Raw genomic sequence first — 1,247 nt, forward strand, 5'->3', positions numbered from 1 at the left:
TCAAACACACTGAAAACGACCAGATTTCGCTTCCGAATGAGGCTGGGAAAGCAATCTATGCATCAACTCAGTGTTGCTGCAGCATTCACGTACCTTATGCTCTTCGAGAAATAACCTAATCATCAATGCCTCACAGAACGTTATGCAAACTAACTAAATGGTCAGATACAAACCACCTTCATGGGTGGGATAAACTATGCATACGTAGTCCAGTTTGACAATTTCTCAATGCAGCATTTTGCATAAATCCTCCCAACAAACTTGTCGATAAATGGACCCAGGTTTATTAACAAGTTGGAGAAGGAAAAATTTCTAATCGAGTCCAAGTATTTCCAAATTTCCTTTCCTCAAAACAGACATACCTAGGCAAAGAGGGTTAGATATGCATCACTGCTTACCTAGATGGACGTTTACAATCTAAGCAAAGTGTAGGATTAAGAAAATCAGTGACTTAACTAAACTAAACTATTTGAGAGCGCGGAAATTTAGCGCAAAAAATACCACTGCGGCATAAATGTTTAAATGACAGAACAGCGTACTCTGATGGAAAAAGAAGCAATGTGATGACGGGGATCACTGAAAAGTCAGGAAAACTCACTAATAGGGTCCGCAACAACATCCTTCGCCATTGCAAAGTCTGCTACAACAGCAGTAGCAATTGTGGCTGGGACTCCAAATGGATCGACATTCACACATCTCCTTTCGTACTTCGTGTATCAAGCTTAAAGGGTAGAAAAACGACTTTTTAATGATGCCACTAGGGTGTGTGAAACGTTCACTGAAACCACATTCATATACTAGCATTCCTGCAATGTTGTAAGGTTTAATAGTTAATATTTAGGAATGGAAAACAAACCTCCCCTTCAAATATCACGTGAGACATGTGCGTCCACTACCCCAATATCCCATTTATACTGTATGTGAACGTCAAGAATAACTTTGTGTAACTTAATGCAAATGCACAATGCAAAAAGCAAAGCACCCAATAATAAAACAAGGCTGAGATAAAAGCACAAAGGTGAAGAGCACAACCTGCATAAGTAGGCTTGAGCCAACTGAGGCTAGCAACCTCGGACTTAAGTGTCCATTTCCACTTCTCTCTAAGCGTCAAAGTGAGCTTACAAATATAAAGATCTGAGGCCAGTTTGAAGCCCACATGAATAACAGCAATGCCACCATAGCTAAGGGAACTAAAGAAAAGATCAAACGCACATGTCTGAAAAGGGCTAAAAAGTGGACAAAGGCAT

The 1,247-nt window shown here is 40.1% G+C and overlaps 1 protein-coding gene across 1 annotated transcript in view; it reads right to left on the reverse strand. All coding sequences in view use genetic code 11, as the record gives it.

Annotated features, from left to right (window-relative positions):
- Window positions 1-1,247, reverse strand: part of EGR_11062 (Gastrula zinc finger protein) — a gene marked incomplete at both ends in the record, with an annotated part of 8,030 nt that overhangs the window by 2,752 nt on the left and 4,031 nt on the right. The window contains one exon of the mRNA XM_024500311.1: window positions 599-707. Within this exon, the coding sequence (XP_024345276.1) occupies window positions 599-707 (109 nt within the window). The remainder of the gene's footprint in view (window positions 1-598; window positions 708-1,247) is intronic.

Source organism: Echinococcus granulosus (assembly GCF_000524195.1).
Source record: "Echinococcus granulosus chromosome Unknown EG_S00354, whole genome shotgun sequence".
Taxonomy (NCBI): Eukaryota; Metazoa; Platyhelminthes; class Cestoda; order Cyclophyllidea; family Taeniidae; genus Echinococcus; species Echinococcus granulosus.